Genomic DNA, 19,808 nt, shown 5'->3' with positions numbered 1-19,808 from the left:
ATAGCTAGACAGGCACAGTGACCTTTCTTCCTGCATCTACTCTTCTGCCACTGTCCTCTTTGAAATGCAGATTATGTTCTCAGGGACCTAGACTTCCCGTTTCCTGCTCCTGTCTCGCTCTGAATGAAGACTTTCTCTCTCCCTCCACGCACCGAGAGAGGGACAGGAGGTCCTCTCTTGGCACCATGAGGCAGATGGGACTCTCGCCATCCGCCTCCATCCTTTCGCTAGTACGTTAGTACTCTGTCGTGTCCCTACTCTTTCCTATCCACGGCGTACTTCTCAAATAAAGAGAGAGGTATTTCTCTTCACATCACAGTAATCCAAGTCTATGCCCCAACCACTGATGCAGAAGAGGCTGAAGTGATAATGAAACTGAAGCTCCAATACTTTGGCCACCCAATGAGAAGGGAGCACTCACTGGAGAAGACCCTGAGGCTGGGAAAGATTGAAGGTCAAAGAAGACGGGGACGGCAAAGGAGGAGATGGTTAGACAGTGTCACAGATGCAACAAACATGACATTGAGCAAACTTCAGAGGACGGCGGAAGACCGGAAGGCCTGGCGTGATCTGGTCCATGGGGTCGCGAAGAGTCGGACCCGACTGTGCGACGGAGCAACAACAACAACAATTTCTCTTCTAAACTTGCAATGTGGCTCTGTGTAGCTTTGTAAGCTGAGTGATCTGGTAAAGTGACACTCCTGCGTTTGTAGCTTTCTTTAAGCACTCTGCTAACTTATGGTGAGTGGACTAACCCACACCAGTTAACCTTCAATAAGGCTTGCCAGATCCAGGTTGGAAAACAACTGGAGATTTGGGGGTGGAGCCTGGGGAGGCCAGGGACCACAGGGGGGGTACAGTGCCATAGAGTCCACCCTCCAAAGCATCCAGTTTCTCCAGGGGGAACCAATCTCTGTAGTCTGGAGCAGTGCTCCCTCTCAGCTGTGAGTCTTGTGAGCAAGAATTCCACTTTGTGAGCTCCTGCCACTAAAGTTGTGAGCGAGCAATTTGGCTGCTGCATAACTTAGTTTGCTCTGGAGCCATCCCTTCCTGAGCGGAGACAAAAATGTGTGAGCCAGAGGCTGAAAAACCATGAGCTAACTCACACTAACTCAGCTTAGAGGGAACCAGGGGTCATTTCCTGCAGGAGCGCACAGGAGTGGAGCTCCGGCAGTAAAGAGGCGGGCAGATGCAACAAGCCCCACCCCCTGCTCCCAGCAGCCCTCAGTCAGAGCAAAAAGCAGCCAGATAAGCTGCAGAGCACCCCCCGTCCCCATCCCTGCCTGCCTGGGACCAGGGAGGGCCTTTGCGGGGCTTCCTTGCACTCCCGCCGGCCTTGCAGGTCCACCGCTGGGCCCCTCATGGGGCTCGGCAGTGGAGCTGCAAGGCCGGTGGCAGCCGGGACCATTGGGGGCGGGGTGTGTGGCCTTATGACACACTTCCGGTGATGTCAGGGGGTGTGGCATATGCTAATGAGTTATGCTAATGAGTTCCCCTAGCTCTTTTTCTACAAAACGACCCCTGGAGGGAACACTGACTGATTTCCATGATCTTGCAACCACTAGCCAGAGTTGACCGCACCAAGATCAATGTCAATCCTTTGAAGGCATGCTACCAGCTTCCCAGCCAACATTCAGCAGCCAAACATACAATTTTTTACTCTTACAATCAGACGTTTGTTGATCCTGGATCTATTCAGCTTCACACTAAACAATGTGAGCAGCTGCCAAGCAGATTTGTAGCTGGCCTTATTGTAGGTTACTTTGAGTATTATCTGGGATTCAGCTGAGAACATATCAGAGGCCATGGGGAAATCATATGATCATGCAGAACTCTCCCATTTTTTAGTTGTTGGACTTTATCCCTTGATAAAATGTATTAACCCAAGGCTGAAGTGTGTTAAGGTAGTACTTCCTCAAGATCACTGACTGCATAACTAAATATAAGAGAACAACGATAATTAGGAGGTCCCAGTGCAATATACTTTTCAATCTGCAAATGGTACAACCCATACAGGCCATATGGTTATAGGAAAATGAAATGAAATTCCCTGAAATGTATATATGGTCATTGTAAAACGAGCTAAGATGCAAATTTTCCCGAGTTTGAATACAAAAATTCACAACAGAGATGAGGCATAACAAGACAAGAGAACACTCTCTGTTTCCCATTTTTATACACAGGTTCCAAAAGAACAATGTGCATGATCCACAGTAAAGTCTGGCTGTTGTAGGAATGTTGGCTTCAGAATGACTGTAAGGTTTTCTATTGCATAGCCTAGTAATCATTTGGCTCTTATAGTTTATGTGTTTAAAATACAGGGAGATAAAATACCTCATAGGGAAGGGAAACACTATGTGGGAGATAAAATATCTCACAGGGAAGGGAAATGCTGTGTGGCAATCTGTCCCCATATTGGCCATTTTATGAGCACAGAATACCAGCAACGGATCCAGGCCAGTGCAGCCTTAAAACTGAACTTCAGTTTTCATTGTTGTCCTTAAAACCCCTATAAGCCTACAACTGGCACATGAAAGAAATGGATACAAGCTCAAAATCTCGATTGGCAATCAGATGTAGAAACTATGAGGAATTAAAATGTGGTGACTGGCTTGCTGATCTTATGACACTTCAGCACTCAGGATGAAACCTGATGTGAAGCAGAAGGTCCTTTATCAGGTTATCGCACCATATTTATTCCAAAGCACTTTCTCAGGATTAAGAAACAGTCATGAGGGAGGGAGAGCCAGATCAGTGAGCCAGCAGGGAGTAGGGTTGCCAAGTGTACTTACCCTTGGCAGCGGGGGAGCCTTGCTGGGCTCTGGGAGCTCTCGTAGGACGCGCGCACGCCGCCAGCACATCACAGGAAGTGACGTGCTACATCGCTCACGTTGGGGGCGTGGCCCAGATCGTCGGGGGGGACCTCCAGTGACGCAGCTTCGGGGGCGGAGTTCCCCCCGGGGCCCGATTCCGCCGTGGCAGAAATCAGGCCTCCAAAGCGGGGGTTTCCCCGCCCCCACTTGGCAGCCCTAGCGGGGAGGAGGGTATTTAACCCCTTTGCCCCTGACTTTAATCCCCCCCTACACTGCTACTATTTGCTCCATGGGAGAAAAACACACAAATAATCACATATAGCAATAACAATAAGGAGTGGGAAATTGGCATGTCTTTGAATTCTTGGGCCTTTCTTTAGTTGTGTTTCGTTTTTACGACTTTGGTTCTGTAAAAATTTCAAATAGGTTACTGCGCTCTTACCTGGTGGTGTTTTGCCACCTCCTATCCGTCTTGATTTCTATGAAGCCAAAAAGAAAGGCCTTCATAGAGTGGCAAAAACACAGATGGCAGATCCAGAGTTTTGCACACACTCTTAACCTGTTTATTTATTTATTTATTATTTGTATTCATATCCCACCAACCCTGTGAACGGGTAACATCATTATAATAAATACAATTACAATTTACAATTTACAACACAATATAAACATTAAAACAATGGGTACAGCTTATAACAAACGTCAGCTGGCTATAAAAATTCTGGCCCGATGGAGAGCCAGTTTGTTGTAGTGGTTAGGAGCGCAAACTCTAATCTGGAAGAACTGGGTTTGATTACCCTCTCCTCTACGTGCAGCTGCTGGTGTGACCTTGGGTTCGTTACAAGTTCCTTCAGAGCTGTTCTCTCAAAAGCAGTCCTCGAAAGAGCTCTCTCAGCCCCACCTACATCACAGGATGTCTATTGTGGGGAGGGGAAGGGAAAGAAGATTGTAAGCCGCTCTGTGACCATGAGTGAATGGCAGGGTATAAATCCAATCTCTTTTTCTTCTTCTCTTCTACAGTAAATTAAAGGCCAATTGTCAGTAGTCAATATGTGTGAGGGTGACAGCAACCTCAGGGAGGCCATATGTAAGCTTGAATGTACCACATTTATAGTTGCCGTGGGACTCATGTGTTAGGAAAGCCAGTGTGGCCCCTCAGCGGTTTCCACAGCTGCCACTGTCCATTCATTCTGGCAGAATAGGTTACAGCTCAAGATAATGGCCCAAGGGCAGGCTGATGGCATGTGATAAAACTGCTGATGTGAGTCTGGTCAGTGCCTGGATGGGAGACCTCCAGGGAATCCCATTACACTGTCTTCAGTTTCAGAATGGAAAAATGGAGGAATATAAATGTAATCAATAAAAAGATGGTAAAACACAAGGCAAACCAATTTTCTACTAACACCGCAGTTCCAATTTTCCTAAATATGTTTTGTAACATTGTTCTGAACATTTCTCTACCCAGTTGCTTTGAGACTTTCCAGGCATTTTAAGGCCAATGCAAAACACTTTTACGTCAATGTGCTTCTAATCTGTAGCTGATATTGTAATTAGGGGTGATGCTTCTAATGCTGATGTGGTTTTAATTATGTGTTTATGATTAGTGTTTTGGTGTGAGCGAACTAGAGTTTCATGAAACATAAAACAAGATAACACAATTTTATACATGCTGTGTCTCAGAATTCTGCTTCAGTATAATTTTATTGGCTTCTATCCAATCCTGTGTGTCCTCCAGTGGAACAGCACTGCACTTCCAAGTGCAGAAGAGGGCAGCTGTTTCCACTGATTCTCCCCACCGCCACTGCCAGCCTCTATTGTGCCTCCTACACTCTTTCAGGGAGGGCTCCGTGGGCAACTACACGAAAGGAAAGCAGTATATTGACCAAGATCTCCTTGCAGCGGCTTTCCCCTTGCAAAAAACAACTTTGCAAGATACAGAGCAACTGTGAATAAGAAAATGCAATGAGGGCTGCGGTCACACGGAGCATTAGCCACGCTACAGAGACGGAAGATAGGCAGATTTTCCGGGCGCAATCAAACCGCAACATCTGGGAAGCGTAGAGCTCCCATGGCGAACCCGAGGCTTCCCGCCAAAGATGCGCCGTAAAAAACTAGTACCTCTGAGGTACTAGTTTCTGGAAACCGCGGGGCAAGGGCGGGCGTCTGATCATGTTTCCGGTGGTAGCTCGTGGCATCTGGCGCCCACCCATGTCCTGTCGCAAAAAGGTTTTTTCCCCCCAAGTCTCCACGGGATGCGCACAAGCACCCAACGGCACATGTGCACACTTCAGTTTTTTAAAAATACAACCCCTGCCGCACCGCTTCTTTGCCGTGCCGCAGGATTGACGTATGATCGGCACCTCCCCCGGAACCACGGGACGTTGGCAGGACGTTTGATCCAGCAGCCGCGCGGTAGTTCACTCCGGGGCAAATAGCCACAACTCCCCCCGCGATATCCGGCCTGTGTGACCGGGGCCAAGGAACCTTTTTTCCCTTACTGTTTCACACATTGATATGTACACTGAAATGAACAGAGAAGCAGGTGTCATTTACTGGAAAAGCAAGCTGAACTCACCCAGAACAAGCAGCTCCACTGACTCCTCATTCTCGCCATCCACATCATCTGGTGTGACAATGATGCAGTAGTACAGCCCACTGTCTCCCCACATCAGTTTTCCAATGTGTAGGTCTGCATCTGAAAAACAGTGCCAGATCAAGAGTGGAATCAGAGGCACAACAAAAAAAGGTGAAGGCCTACTAAGCCTACATAGGGTTGCCACCCTCCAGGTGGCACCTGGAGCTCTCCTGCTATTACAACCAATCTCCAGATAACTAAGATCAGTTCCCCTGGAGACAATGGATGAATGATGGCACTGGAGGATGGACTCTATGGCATTATATCGTGCTGTGGTCCCTCCTCTCCCTAAACCCTGCCCTCCTCAGGCTCCACACCCAAAATCTCCATGTATTTCCCAACCTGGAGCGGGCAACACTAAGCCTACATCCCCATGTTGTAGAAGGGACAGAATCCTGAGAGTGGCTGAATGAAATACATGGTCAATACTGCAGTAAACAAAAAAATTACTGCCAAGGAACACTGGTTAGTGTGTGGAACTTGCATTTGGGAGCCCTATATTTAAATTCCAGGAGAAGAAAAAAATGAACCACAAAACTGATTACATGGAATGTGAAGTAGCAAACCAGTTCAGTTCTAGAGTTAAGGCCATACAGCAAAGAAATCACAAACAAATATGTAGTCAAAGCATGCTAAATAAATGCAACAATCCCGATCAAAATGTTCCAGTTTGGTGTACTGGTTAAGTGTGAGGACTCTAATCTGGGAGAATTGGGTTTGATTCCCCACTCCTCCACTTGCAGCTGCTGGATGAGCTTGGGCAAGCCATAGTTCTGTCAGAGTTGTTCTCTCAAGTACAGTTCTGGAAAGAGCTCTCTCAGCCCCACCTACCTCACAGGGTGTCTGTTGTGGGGAGGGGAAGGGAAAGGAGTTTGTAAACCAACTTGCAGGAGATATGGAGCTGTGCCTAATTGGAACATTTTGATCGGGAGTCGGGACCTCACTTATACATGTATATTTATTGTATGTTAATGAAGACTTACCTGAGCTACCTGGTGAAGGAATAGATCTGAAACGCTGATTATACTATTCGGAACTGCGTTGTTTCTACTTGGAATGGACTTTATTCACTACAAGCAAAGTGAGCAAATTGAGGAAAAAATCCAAAGAGCCGTGAGGCAATAGCCAAAAACAGTGAACCGATCAGACCGACGGAGAAAAGGTCTTTCCAACGCGGCGGTAAGAAAGGAACTGGCGGGATGTCCGTGCCCACCCCTCTGGGCATGCGATGTGGGGTTCCTGTGCATGCCCAAGGGACTGGGCGCGAAAATCCGTTCTTTCTTGCTACAATGCCGATTGATCCAGCGTGTGTGCACTAGATCCCATGGGTGTGAATGCACAGATGACCACTTGAAGATCACTAGTTACAGGTAAGCAACCTGTTTTTGCATTTATTTAGCGTGCTTTGACTACAGATTTGTTTGCAATTTCTTTGATCTTTTTTCTGTAACTTCCCTCCTTTCTACTGAGGCCATACAACAGACATCAGGAGTAAGCGTTATCCTCAACAAAAACCATCCCTGTCCAAAGCCTTTTCTTGAAAGGAGGCTAAGTACAGTGGCATGCTACATAATCCAACTGAATACATCAGATGGGCATAATAGTAATTATGCCTGTGTAGCATTACAAATCATTCAATTACTATCATTTCAAAAGCCTAGGGAATAAGCATTTGATTCACTTGTATGTACATCTGTCATGTAAACTGTGAAAGCAGGAGGAAGTCAGGTTCATGTTGTAAGCAAAGAACCCTCTGTGATTTTTCTTCTTACACTGCATTTGTCTTTAGCCTGTTTATTCCAATAATATACTGTCCCAAAGTAGAAGGCTGATTAAAACAAAGAAGTGTTACACATTACAGTGACAGAACCAGGCAAGTTTCCTCTTTTCTATTCTTCACCTCTCTTTAATTCTTCAAAACATCCCTTCAGAATAAAGAGTTTAGATGCTTAATAGAGTAAACAAGGGATGTATAGGGATTTAAATTTACTAAAAACTGATCTTGTCCCTTTTATCTGTATGGGAGTAAATAACTGATGAAAGCTGGACTCAGACTCTTCAGCTAGTAATGCACTAAAAAGTTTTCTGCTGCGTTGTGGTGCAAAAGCAAAACAATGGGGTCTGTACTTCCTCTGAGTGTCCACACATTGAGATTTGGCTACAACCAATGACAAGGCAATTTTGAAGTTTGAGCCTGGTTTTGGAAATGAGCACACAAAGATAGAAATAAAGTAATGCACATGATTAGGTTTCCAGCTTGATTTGGGAAATTCATCCATCTCAATCTGATCTGTCTACTGGGACCAAAAAAAAGTGAAATAGGATGAAGAGTGGAAGAAGCCAATATTAGGGTACACATTGTGGTAGAACAGGGTTCTTACTTTGTGGCACAGGTTGGACTAGACTAACTTGTGCATCCTTTGAATTCATTTATTCATTGATAAAGTTGAGCCAAATAATTAGTCAGCACAGTCCTGAGGCTATTCCATAAGAAAATTCTGGACCACTACACACGCTCTGCGCAACAATTCCATAAGAAAATTCTTAACTACTCCCCTCATTTTCCATAATTGCCAATAAAAAACAGAGGTTCTGATCATTTTTAAACCACTATAAAGTTACCATGAACAATGGTGACATCTCGTCCCTTGTAGAATTCTCCAATTGTGACTGCAGAACCCTGCTTGGAAGCCACAATGCGGACTGTTCTCCTGCTGTCAACACAGTCCACGTAAGGGTCCCATTCCAAGTTCCTCTTGCTCACTGCCTGGATCCCTGCAGAGACCACGCCCAAAGCTTCTCCCATGCGATCCTGGCAATAGGACTTGAATTTCCATTGTACCACAGCTGGTTGTGTGGAAGAAGTTGAAAAGTGGCATCGAAGCACAACAGGCTGAAAAAGCATTGCTACCCGTTTCTTCTCAGGCACCCTGACCTGCAGTCCTTCAGTCACAACTACAAAACAAAAGCATTAGCATTAGTGAGTTGCAGGAGACAGACTATCTGTACATATGATGTATGAATAAGGGCCAAAGTACACAAGATTTTTTTAAACAAGTCATGTGCAGGTACTATCTAAATCTCTGTGGGGGACTACAAAAAGGGGGGAAATACTCCCCTCTCCTTTTAAAACATTGTGGGTGTTTGATTTGTCTCAGGACCATGATGCAGGGGCAGAAGGGGCTCCTACACTCCCCCTGTGCCATTTTCCCAAGCCAAAGAGGCTGCAGTAGGGAGTTATCTCCCCCCTTTTGCAGCTGCATGTGCTGAATTGTGTCCTAGAGTTTTAAACTGATCCCAGGCCTAAATTGTGAAGATATGTGTCATTTGGCCCTGAGATGGAATGCTAAACAGCTCCCCAAACCTTAGAATCTTTAGCGCTAAGGAGGAATAGCACTGAGGGAAAATTGGCAGCATGAAAGTAGAACAACAGTTCTTTTAATGCCACAGAATAGTACAGAGCAGTTAATAAAGTGTGCTTGAACACCACTTTGATTCCCATTCTCCCCTGGTTGTGACTGTAGAAAGATGAAGCAGCAGGAAATAAGCTACAGGTGAAACACAAGCAAATTTAAACTATCACTGTGGGATTTACACGGAGCAATGAAAATACAACAACCCTGAGTCCCTGTTTTGAGAGGTAAGAAGATTTTTATTTACATCCATCCTTTCTTCTTTAATGGCTAACACAAATAAAAGAAAAATACCACTGGATCCAAGCAGGCCAATAGAAGAGGCCTGATTTGCTCTCCTCCCTTAAGTTTTTGAGATACGGAGAAATATTTAAAATTTCTTATAGACAAGGGCTCTTTAAGGGGAGAAAGCCATTTTAAGCAGTACTAGCTAGTTTGCAGGAATTCTATTTTCACTGATAACAGAATCAAATACTATTATCCAAGGATTTCAGTTAAATGACTTGTGGGAACAGCACTAATAGGGATGATATTAACTCAGGAAATCTGGAGCAGTTTAAGATATATCAAATTTAACCCCGCCGTGACTGGATGCAGAGTATTGCAGTACATGTTCTATAGATCTAAATTTCATATCTCCAACTAACACATGTATACAAAAGAACATTTCTCCAAGCCGGAAGGGTGACAGATGGGACAAGTGATCAAAATGCTCAGCCAGTCATACTCAATGCAAATAGACAATTTTAGTCACTGAACATTACTTCAGCCAATAGAACAGCTACACTGCCCTCTGGCATGCTAAATTACATGTATGGATTATATCATGGGTCCCCAATGTGACGCCCATGGCTGCCATGATGCTGCAGACACATTTCCTGGCACCCGCCAAGTATTTTTAGAAAGAGGGTGGGGCCAGGTGGGGACTTTGCCCACCAAGGCTTCTCATTGGCCACTGGAGTTTTGATTGGCTGTCAGATTTTTAAACACATTCCTTTGGCAGCAGCGGTCACTGCAGCACAAAGATGTTCACTGTGTGGCAGAAGGTAAGCTATGGTAGCCATTCTGTGGCTGGCTCTGCCTCCTGAGGCCAGCAGCCATTTTGTGGTTGCACCCACCATGCTGTGCCGGAATTCCAAAAGTGCCTGCAGGCTCAGAAAGGACGGGGACCCTGGATTACATAAGCAACAGCATCAGCACTATTTCCCTTTCTTACAGGGCAAATTTTCATAACACAGAAGGCATTGGTTAGAATGTGTTTCTTACATCAGCACATGAAACACAGCTGACCAACACAAGAAGCCCTCGTATAAACATGTATTTTAGGGCCATCTATGGCTTCAAAAGCATTTCCAGCACCTTGGATGTAGACATCACTTACATAAATGTGACCTCTGTTCCTGAAATATTTACAAGTCCAAATAAGGTAACTGAGAGAACAAGTTAACAGTTCAGAAGAAGGTGAGAATCCTCATGGTGAGAAGGGAGGAGGAAACTGTAGGGACAGCTTTGAAATAAGGAAACAAAACAATTTAGAAAATATGTTCACAGTCTGTTAGGAATATGAGGAAATACAGAGGCAAAGTTAATATAAAAGGTTTCAGAACTGGTATGATTACAGGGAATAGGAAATTTAGGTGACGATTCAACAGACGCTATGAAGCCCATTCATGCAATGATATTTTCATCACAGGCCACCTTTATACCTGTTGACGGTCACCACCTGCACTTACTGAATTCCTAGAGCGAACAAACATATAATAGAAGCTTCAAAACATCAGACTATAACATGATAATTGTAATCATCCCATGAAAACCCCGATTGTGCAAATCCACACTGAACAGATGAAGATAATAGGAACTACACTTAGAAAAAAGAGGTTATGGGTTTTAGTTAAAGCAGTTTCTGTGTCCTGGAAGTAAGAGAAATCAGTTGGCAGTATAGAGCCAGACTGCAGTTTATATGCAGCCTTTGAACCTTTTCTGTTTCACCCACTATCAACATTCCTTTCATTTCATTCCTTTTTGACCACTGGGAAACTGAAAGTCTCGCTTATTATTAGTCTGTACAAACACATACACTCTCCTTGGCTTCATCTCAGCTATCAAGTATCACAGCACCTGAACAGAAATGGTGAATTTGGTTCAGTGAAGCCTGGGGAAGGGAACCAATGTTAAGGTCATTCAGAGCAACCACAGAATAAAAACAGTTTGATTTTCATATGCATGTCCAGTCATTGATGTCCTATTGAAAGTAATATTTCAAGACTTTTGTCTGACAAATAGGAGTCAAAAACTAGGAATATAGCATAGGACAAGATCAGGAGGGCTTCCCAGCAGCAATGACACATTTCACCAAGCAAGCATTTGGCAAAATGTGGGGGAAAGAGGGACTTTATTAAACTTTGTTAAGGGTCGATTAAAAGTTAACTGAGAAAGCTGAACACACAGCCAGAAATGTTAGGCGGCATCCTACCTCAGGATAGAGGAAGTTTCTCCAGCCTAAGTAGCCTTGCTCCAACTTAAATTGGAGGAAGAGCCTCTCAAGTTGGAGGAAGGCTTCAAACTTTCCTTAGCAGAGTGTTATGACACAGGCCATTGTGACGATGAAATTAAAGGATACTTGAAAGTGAAGGGGTGTCATGTCACTGCAAAGTAGCAAAAGCCTAAATAATGTAGGCTACTTGAATTTAAGAGTGAAGCAGCAAAGGTGATCATCATGTCTGACTAAATGGCTAACTTCATTTTGGCTTCAAAGGCCAGTAGCATTTGAGGCAGAATCAGAGATTTACATGCACAGCCTCACCAGATGATGGTCAGTCCCATCGAGGGATGGGCACGAACCGGGAAAATGGTGATTCATGGTGGTTCGTGCTTTGTTTGATTACACAAACCACAAACTTTCATGAACGTTTCCCATTTACTGAACCAGTTTGTTGCTTGTTCGGTTCGTGGGTTTCGGAGGTGGTAGAACAGCCCCCTCGTGTGTTAGAGACACCAAACTCACAGAGAGTTTTCAGCAGGCTCTCCTCCATCTGTCCGCCACGTTTGGTGAAGATTGGATTTGGGATGTGTGAGTTATAGCCCCCCAAAGCAGGTGCCCCCAGGAAAGCTCAGCTCTAGCTTCCCCTTAAATCAGCCATGCAGCAAGCAGCTCTTCCTAACTCACTCTCACACGTGTCGAACTCATTTGTTATGAGGGCTGGATTTGACATAAATTGGACTTTGTCAGGTCAGGCCATGTGTGTCATAAAATGTAATGCCAGGTAGTGGATATATACACTTTATAAAGGACACAAACACAAAGATTTTTTTATTTAAAATAAAAACATGCTTGAAATATTAGCACCTTTGCAAAATTTTGTTTATTTAACAGTCTCTGATAACTGACACTTCTTGCTCTGAATTATTGCACCAAGGTTTCTGTGCTGTAGCAATCTTGAGTATGCTGTTCAAGTATGTATCTGTAAGCTGCAAACCTACTTTTGATTTATTGACATCCATTACAGAAATCTCATGCTCAGTGTTCTGAGCCTAGGACCTAGGGGAAAACATGTAATGGCTGGTCATTGCGACCTTTTGTACATAAATTGCTTTGTGTGCTGGTCAGGAACATGAGAAGACACCATGACACAGACTGAGGGCTATGTGTTTGTCTACAAAACTATAGTATTCCTCAGTGGTCAGTATCTGTCTACCTGGGAAGTCTAGGTTCAAAATCCCCAAAGGAAATTTGCTGGGTGAACTTGGCCTGGACACACACTCTCAGCCTAATCCACTTCACTGGCTTGTTGTTATTCTTCATCTAAAATATTTCACATTGATTTCGTACTAAGAAAGACTGGATCATGAGGGTCTTAAAGGTGCTTTGTATTTCTCCCCTGTGATTGAGGCAGCCCAACCAAAACAAGCTCTCCCTCCTTCCCTCCCTCCTGGGAGGAATCTTAGCCAATGGAGGGGAAGAAAGGCTTGCCTTTGTCTCCTGTGTGAATGAGGAAGCCTAACCAGGAAGCAAGCTCTGGCTCATTCCCTCCCTTCCCCCTGGGAGGGAGAAGGGGAGGAGCCTCAGCCAGTGCAGGAAACAGAAGCTTGCCTATCTATCTCTTTTGTGTGATTGAGAGAGTCTGGTATCATAGAATCATAGAGTTGGAGGGGCCATACAGACCATCTAGTCCAACCCCCTACCGAATGCAGGACCAGCCTAAAGCATCTCTGACAAATATTCGTCCAGCCTCTTCTTGAAAGCTGTCAGTGAAAGGGAGCTAACCACCTCCCTAGGTAGCTGATTCCACCTTTGAACCACTCTGACTGTGAAAACGTTTTTCCTAATATCCAGCCAATACCTTTCTGCATGTACTTTAAACTCGTCGCTTCGGATCCTATCCTCTGCTGCCAACTGGAACAGCTCCTTGCCCTCCCCCAGATGACATCCTTTCAAATATTTAAAGAGAGCAATCATATCCCCCCTCAATCTCCTCTTCTCCAAACTAAACATCCATGATTCTGTAATTCTGATTATACTCAAAGTATAGTTACACATTTAGGTAACCTCTTGATGCATCTGATGAAGTGTTTTCTGACATGAAACTTCATGCCAAAGTCTCTATTATTTTTGCCTTTTAAAAATTATTCTAACATTAAAGTAAGAGGGGCAGCTCATAATTTGCTGTGTCTATAACAACAAATGTGTCTCACTGAGACAGAAAGACATTTCATGGCAAAAGAAGGAATTGAATACAACCTAGGGTAGCACCACAGCTTGAGAAACTGCTCTTTGAGTTTATGACTCACTTCAGCTTTTCTGTCCTTCCGCCCCCCACAAACACACACACAACTTTACTTTCTCTGATTCCTAGACATGATCGCCTAGCACACTGTTCAGCCTTATATTATTTAGCCTGTATGAAAGGATGGGCAGCGAGGGAAGGTGGCATGGTAGAGCCTGATCTCGTCACATCTCAGAAGCTAAGCAGGGTCAGTGCATGGAAGTAGGGTTGCCAGCTCAGAGTTGGGAAATACTTGGAAATGTTGAGGGTGGAACCTGAGGAGGGCAGGGTTTCAGGACAGGTGGGACTTCAATGGTGTATAGTGCCATAGAGTCCACCTTCCAAAGTGGCCATTTTCTCCAGGTGAACTGATCTGTGTTGGCTGGAGATCACTTGCAGAGCTGGGAGATCTCCAGCCACCACCAGGAGGTTGGCAACCCTACTTGGAAGTGAGACCACCCAGGAAGACACTGCCTCTGCTTCTCACTTGCTCTGAAAGCCCCTTGCTGGGGTCACCATAAGTCGACTGCAATTCAACAGCACTGAAGAAGAAGAAGAGGAGGAGGAGGAGAAGTAGTCATGTATGGCTGCGAGAGTTGGACTCTAAGGAAGGCCGAGCGCCAAAGAATAGATGCTTTTGAACTATGGTGCTGGAGAAGACTCTTGAGAGTCCCTTGGACTGCAAGAAGATCAAATCAGTCAATCCTAAAAGAAATCAACCCTGACTGTTCCCTGGAAGGCCAGATAATGAAACTGAAGCTCAAATACTTTGGCCACCAAATGAGAAGGGAGCACTCACTGGAGAAGACCCTGATGCTGGGAAAGATTGAAGGTCAAAGAAGACGGGGACGGCAAAGGATGAGATGGTTAGACAGTGTCATAGATGCAACGAACATGAAGTTGAGCAAACTTCAGAGGACGGAGGAAGACAGGAAGGCCTGGCGTGATCTGGTCCATGGGGTCACGAAGAGTCGGACTCGACTGTGTGACTGAACAACAACAACTCCCAGATTAAAGTCCGCACACTTAACCACTACACCAAACAAACTCCTTTCCCTTCCCCTCCCCAAAATAGACACCCTGTGAGGTAGGTGGGGCTGAGAGAGCTCTTGACAGAAACTGCTCTTTTTCAAGAAAAGCTGTTATCAGAGCTATGGCTTGCCCAAGGTCATCCAGCCAGGTGCAAGTGGAGGAGTGGGGAATCAAACCCTGTTCTCCCAGATTAGAGTCCGCACACTTAACCACTACACCAAACTGGCTCACAAAGCAAACACACACACATGAAAGGATGGATGATATAAGAATACTCCCCTCTTGATCTCGTCTGTTCAGGAAATACAGGAGCAAGGCAGACAATGTCACACAATATGTCTGGTTTTGTCCATCCAGAGGAAAGCCCACTTCCCCCTTAAAACAGTGTGTGATGACTGAATGCAGACAGATAACAGTTCTTATGATTTATGTGTGGGTGCAGGCGAGCAGAGACTTCTCCTTTGCATATGCAAAGCAACTCAGGAACAGGCTGTTCTTCTAGTGTTAAGAAGGTATTCTGCAGAATCCATCAGCAGATACTTCCTTACACAAATGTATGCATACAGCTTCAAACATCGCATTGGCTGCAATCCCCACAATTTTCTTAGCTAGCTCAGATGCAAGGACAGCACTCCACAGGACACTCTAGAAGTGACTGAGCCACGGATACTCTGTGTGCAGAACTTTTAATCTGACAGGAATCCCTGGGAATTCCCTCCCGACATTCATACATTGACAAAAACCATCCCCACATATGACATCATTCCTACATGATGGGTATAGGAAAACAGCTCTATAGACTTCCATAAACTCCCATATGTAAAAGTCATGCAAATATCTATTCTACAGCAAATTTGAAAGTCTCTGTGCACTGCCATGAACACAACTGTTTTTCATAATAAGCTACTGGAGGCAGAAATGTACAAGAGATGAAGCCAAAGCAAGTGCCACAAACTGGCATTCTCTCTTTGAGAAAGCCCTCCTGACCTGTGAGCAACTATTTGGCCATGAAGAAATAGGAACATGCTATTTACAGCACAGCAAAACTGATAATCCAGCCAGTAAAATGTCCACTTTCCAGTGCCAGGATAACAACACAGCCCTTTGGCTTATGCTACATCTCTCTTTGGGGATTGCCCTTTCTCCAGCATATTACCAGAAAGGGCCAGCATGGCTCAGAGTGTTTGAAGTGTTGAATTAGGATCTGGGAGACACAGGATTGAACCTCCACTCTGCCATGAAGCTTGATGGGTGACCTAGGGTGGGCCAGGCACACACTCTCACCCAAGCCTGCCTCACAGAATTGTTGTGAGCGCAAAATGGTGGAGGGCGGAACCTGACCTCCTTGGAGAAAGGGCAGGATAAAAATGTAGCAGATTAATAAATAAATGGCTGGCATCAGCAGCCTGCAGGAATGGAATCTCCTTGACCTCCAAGCAAATATGAAGGAAGAAGGAGGAGGAGGAGAAGAGATTGGATTTATACCCCACCCTTCACTACCCGAAGGAGTCTCAGAGTGGCTTAAAAATTCCTTTCCCTTCCCACAACAGACACCCTGTGAGGTAGGTGGGGCTGAGAGAGCTCTCTCGAGAACTGCCCTTGAGAGAACAGCTCTGAAAGAACTTGTAACTGACCCAAGTTCACACCAGCAGCTGCATGTGGAGGAGTGGGGAATCAAACCCAGTTCTCCCAGATTAGAGTCCATGCTCTTAACCACTACACCAAACTGGCTCTCTTGGAAAACACAAAGAAGTGAGGGAAAACCAATAGATCAGGCAGCTACCCTCTACCTACCTTTTATAACAAGCAAAAATGGCACACTGACTCTTCCCAGCCCAGCTCCCATGCATGTTGATCTATTCAATGCCACTGAGAACCTGTATGGTTTATTCTCAGGACAGTTACTCCCTGCCCATTTGAACAGCCTTCCTTCTCCTTGACCTCCAAAAGGGCAAGCTGTCCTTGTGCTCTGAAAAAGTAGGCAACAGAAATAACAGCAGCACGGCCTGTCCCCACTTGATGTGCTGCAGCTGGTAACCTGGAAATAAGAGGACTGGACACTGGGGCACAGCAGCTCTAGGCAGGCAAGGTGAATGAGTCAGCCCACTGAGTCAGCCCAGCTGCTGGGCAACTTTTTTAGCAGCATAAACAACAGCCTATGGATAAACAATGCCCTAAATCATTGGAGAGGTGGGATTTGGGCTGGGCAAGGTCTTCAATGTAGCAAGCAATTATGCTAAGAAAGGAAGACACTGTAAATGCTCCTACCTGGAGGAAAGCAGGACACAAGAAAACCACAGTGGTAGGACTGGGGTAGATTGTGAACTCTTGGGAGGGCCCAAACAATGGGCTTCCTCACTCAGAACTACCTTACAGGGGTGTTGCAAGGATAAAATGGAGGAAAGGACAGCAGTGTGAGCCACTTTGAGACCCTGTTTGGGATAAAGGTGGGGTTAAATGAAATAAAATAAATCAATAAGTAAGAAACTGTGCTCACAGCCAATCCTGAGGGCAACCTACTGATTTTATAGGGCCCAGGGAAAGAAGAGAAAAATGTGCACCAAGAAGAGGAGATTGGATTTATACCTCGCCCTTCACTACCTAAAGGTGTCTCAGAGCGGCTTACAAACTCCTTTCCCTTCCCCTCCCCACCCCTCCCCACAACAGACACCCTGTGAGGTAGGTGGGGCTGAGGGAGCTCTGACAGAAACTGCTCTTTTTCAAGAACAGCTGTGCCAGAACTATGACTTGCCCAAGGTCATCCAGCAGGTGCAACTGGAGGAGTGGGGAATCAAACCTGGTTCTCCCAGATTAGAGCGATGGTCTAGCTGACTGTAGTCAGGTGTTTCCTTCCCCTCCACCCCACATCCCAAAACACTGGCTTCCTACCACACAGTTGTTGATGCCTGCTTGTCTGGTATACTTGGCCTGAGAATGTAAGGTGCAGATAAGTTCTATCACATTAACCTTGTGCCCTTTTTAATACTCACAATCCTAATGGGGAAAGGGTGAAATCCCTGAGTAGAGGGATGTTCATCTGCATTGTGAGGACAGATAGAGAGGTGTTGATGAACATGACTATGCTGGTGTAGAAGTTATACAAACAGTCCCTTGCCCGTCTTCCTTCCCCCCCCCCCCTTCCCCAAGTTTCAAAACGTATTTTTCCACATGCAACCAACCCCACGGAATTCTAGAGCTAGGGAAAACACAAACCGTCCACCCGACCTTGACACTTCTCCTCCCTTTCAAATTTTAATAATTCACAGCCAGACTGAATCGGCCTGCTTGTGCATCCAAATCCAAAAGGAAGAGACTGGAGGTTATACACGAAGTTCCCGGTAGACAGGCACCTGGTCATGCCTCTCTTGATCCCATTTCCACCACCACCACCCGTCCTGCGAGCTGAGGTCGCTGTACCATTTTATTCTCACAACGACCCTGTGAGGTAGCTTAGTTGTACCGAGAAGTGTGTGACTGGCCCACGCTCTCCCAGGCAGTCTCATGGGCGGGGGCGGGATGAGGAATGAACCAGGTCTGCCCGACCATAGTCCGATCAACACACTGCACTGGCTAGCATTACCGTGTTCAGCGCTGATCAAGGAAAGCAGGCGTCTCAATCAAACATTGGTTTAACCATTCGCTTTGCATTTTCTCCCCACCCCACCAATCTCTCCCACTTCCAGAACGAGCTCGAACCCCCCGCCGCCGCCGCAATAGTGACGAGACTCAGCACACGCACACACACGAACACACATGCAGGCTCGAAGGACAGACAGGCAGCCTCCTTTGGAATCCAAAAAAGTTACTCAGCGTCGCGAAAGTGGAAGAGAAGCCCTTACCTATCACCCACAGGAGAGCGGTCCATCCTAATAAGACCCCATCCATCTTCTAAACGTCTGTTCAGACAGGAGAGGAAAATGGGAGGGGGTAGAGCAAGAAAGTTTTTTTTGGGGGGGGGTTCTTTCTTTCAAACGCTTCCTGCTAAGAATCGGCTGGCACCTAAAGTCTCCTCTTCCCCCGTTATCTGCGGGTCTCCACCACACAGTGTGTGAATAGGCAGTAGAGTTCTGAATGGGAGCTACCACTCTGCTAGGGGGGAGATGAGAAAGCTGTGCTCTTTTCTAGTGATTCTGTTCCTTTTGACTTACTTATTCACTCCACGCAAGACATATGGTCGTCTTTGGACAGATCTGCCCCTTAGAACAAGCCCGCATTGCCAGAAAGATTAATGCTTATACGTTTTAACTCTCCTCCTCCCCCTGACGCCAGAATCCCAGGCTACAGGAGTTTCTGAATCACATGGTTGTCCATTGAAGCTCTCAAGGAGCCTTAGAGAATTCATCGCAGGACCGTTTAATATGAGGGGGCCAAACCGAGAGACCAAAGGGCTACAGTGCAAACAGCCTTTACTATGAAGGCCAAATTCATAGCTGGAGAGTGTACATTGGCAGAAATCAAAAGAAGAGAGGAACAGTGACAGTAAAAGGAGAAAGAGGATGGTTATTATAACTTAAAGTTAAAGGGGTTGTTATTGGTCTGTAGAAAGAGCTATGGAATTATGTGCGTCAATAAAAATCAAAAGATTATGCACATTTCTCTACAAGCAGCACTGATAGCATTCTATACCAAACCCCAAAATGTTGCAATTGTAGCCAAATGGAAAAGAGGGGCTTATACAGCTCTCTTTATTAGCTGAAGTTTTAGAAAGCAGATTTCCAATAATTATGCCACTAGTGTATTTAGTATGTTTGTATCCTGCCCATCTTCAAAGGTAAGGGCAGCATACAGAGTTCTCCCTTCATCTGATCCTCACAACAACCCTGTGAGGTAGATGACACTGAGACGCTGGCCCAGCATCACCCAGTGAGTTGCATGGCGAGCAGGGACTTGAACACTTCTCTACAACACTTCTCTTGAACACTCCCCAGTCCCAGAACAACACTACACACACTGTCAATAGACACACACACTGATAGGCTAACCAGACATCAGCTGTTAAAACTAACACGTTGATAAAGTGCTTTGCTTTATAGTCTGGGCTGAATGGCAAAATCCTATTGACTTGCTCTACAGTTCAGCAAGAACTGTTGCTATGCACCAACATAACCACCCTGGAGCCTACCTCTCCTCTCATTAACGTTTGGAGCCT

General features: G+C 45.5%; 1 protein-coding gene across 1 annotated transcript in view; it reads right to left on the bottom strand.

Moving 5' to 3' along the window:
- ILDR2 (immunoglobulin-like domain containing receptor 2) overlaps window positions 1–19,808 on the bottom strand; it is a 74,372-nt gene that overhangs the window by 30,950 nt on the left and 23,614 nt on the right. Inside the window, exons 3-4 of the mRNA XM_015422551.1 lie at window positions 8,071–8,403; window positions 5,389–5,508 (exon numbers count right to left, since the gene is read on the bottom strand). Of these exons, the coding sequence (XP_015278037.1) occupies window positions 5,389–5,508; window positions 8,071–8,403 (453 nt within the window). The remainder of the gene's footprint in view (window positions 1–5,388; window positions 5,509–8,070; window positions 8,404–19,808) is intronic.

This window comes from Gekko japonicus, unplaced genomic scaffold (genome assembly GCF_001447785.1).
Source record: "Gekko japonicus isolate JY-2015 unplaced genomic scaffold, Gekko_japonicus_V1.1 scaffold1424, whole genome shotgun sequence".
In the NCBI taxonomy this organism is placed as follows: domain Eukaryota; kingdom Metazoa; phylum Chordata; class Lepidosauria; order Squamata; family Gekkonidae; genus Gekko; species Gekko japonicus.
Note: the sequence above shows the minus strand (reverse complement) of the source record. Positions and strands in the feature narration are given on the sequence as shown.